At 61.1% G+C, this 1,140-nt stretch overlaps 1 protein-coding gene across 1 annotated transcript in view; it reads left to right on the forward strand.

Annotated features, from left to right (window-relative positions):
- Window positions 1-1,140, forward strand: part of RGS14 (regulator of G-protein signaling 14) — a 4,262-nt gene that overhangs the window by 2,790 nt on the left and 332 nt on the right. The window contains exons 9-11 of the mRNA XM_010012150.1: window positions 219-300; window positions 468-520; window positions 736-850. Of these exons, the coding sequence (XP_010010452.1) occupies window positions 219-300; window positions 468-520; window positions 736-850 (250 nt within the window). The remainder of the gene's footprint in view (window positions 1-218; window positions 301-467; window positions 521-735; window positions 851-1,140) is intronic.

The following is a 1,140-nucleotide window of genomic DNA, read 5'->3' on the forward strand; positions in this document are numbered from 1 at the left end:
GCAGTGGTGGGGAGCAGCGGTTTGTGCTGCAGGCTCGTGGAGAGTCACCAGTGTTTGAGATGGGCCGTGGCACCTGCTGTGGGCTGGGAGGGACCCATGGGTGTGCTCTGTGCTGTGCAGTTCATGACCCAACAGGGTCTGTCCAAGGAGCTCACAGGTCCTGGCTGCCATTGCTGTGCCACACTGAGCATGACGGCCGCTGGCACTTCCCATTGCAGCAAGGCGAGCCGGCTGCCCTGGACCTGGAGAAGCTGGTCGGCACAGTGGCTGCTCAGAAACTTGTCCTGGAAATGCCAGCAGGTAAAGTTTCCACCCTCCCAAGCCATGTCCCAGCACAGAACACTCACAGGACCAGGCTGCTTTCTGCTGGCCGTGGCTCCTGCTCCCTGGGATGGGCTTTATCCTGTCACAGTCTGGGCCAGGACCTGGGTACTGGCACAGGACACTGAGCATCACTTATCTTGCAGACGTGCCAGTGACAGAGAGCGCTGCGGCTGCCCCCTCCCCGCTCAGGAGCGAGGTGAGCTCAAATTCCACTGCCCCGGTCAGAGATGCCCCCATGGCTGCTGCCATGGTCCATGGGGAAGGCGTGTCCTGCTGCGACCCAGACACGTGGCACAGGAATGGACAGAGAGCACCGAGGTGGGAGCCACGCTGTGGGAGGATGAAGAGGATGTGGGCTGGAGGAACGCTGCCTCCTTGCCCCATGGGTAAGACCTGGTCTGCTCATTGCAGGAGGGAAGCCCAACAGGAGAAGAGCCTGACACACTGTGGGAGATGCCCTCCTCCTTCTCCCGGCCCCGTTCTTCAGCTGCCACAAACCTGAACCGCCGCACATACGACCTGGAAGGTGAGATCTGGTGTGTCTGAAACCACAGGGGCTGGGGCTGGGGTGAGGGACTCAGGGCCCCCAGTCTCCTGGGGATGGGTGCAGGGTCCTGTGAAGCTGGGGATCAGCTATGAGGGACTCAGAGCCTCCAGTATGCTGGGGATGGATGCAGGGTCCTATGGGAGCAGGGACAAGGTGCAGGTGCTGTACCTGCAACACGTTCAGGATCACACCAGTTGGAGAGGGCAGTTGTTAGTACAAGAGCTTGAGTGCTGGGCTCAGGTGCACAACCTGCATTCCCCCAGGGCTCG

This window comes from Nestor notabilis, unplaced genomic scaffold (assembly GCF_000696875.1).
Source record: "Nestor notabilis isolate BGI_N333 unplaced genomic scaffold, ASM69687v1 scaffold16813, whole genome shotgun sequence".
NCBI lineage: Eukaryota > Metazoa > Chordata > Aves > Psittaciformes > Psittacidae > Nestor > Nestor notabilis.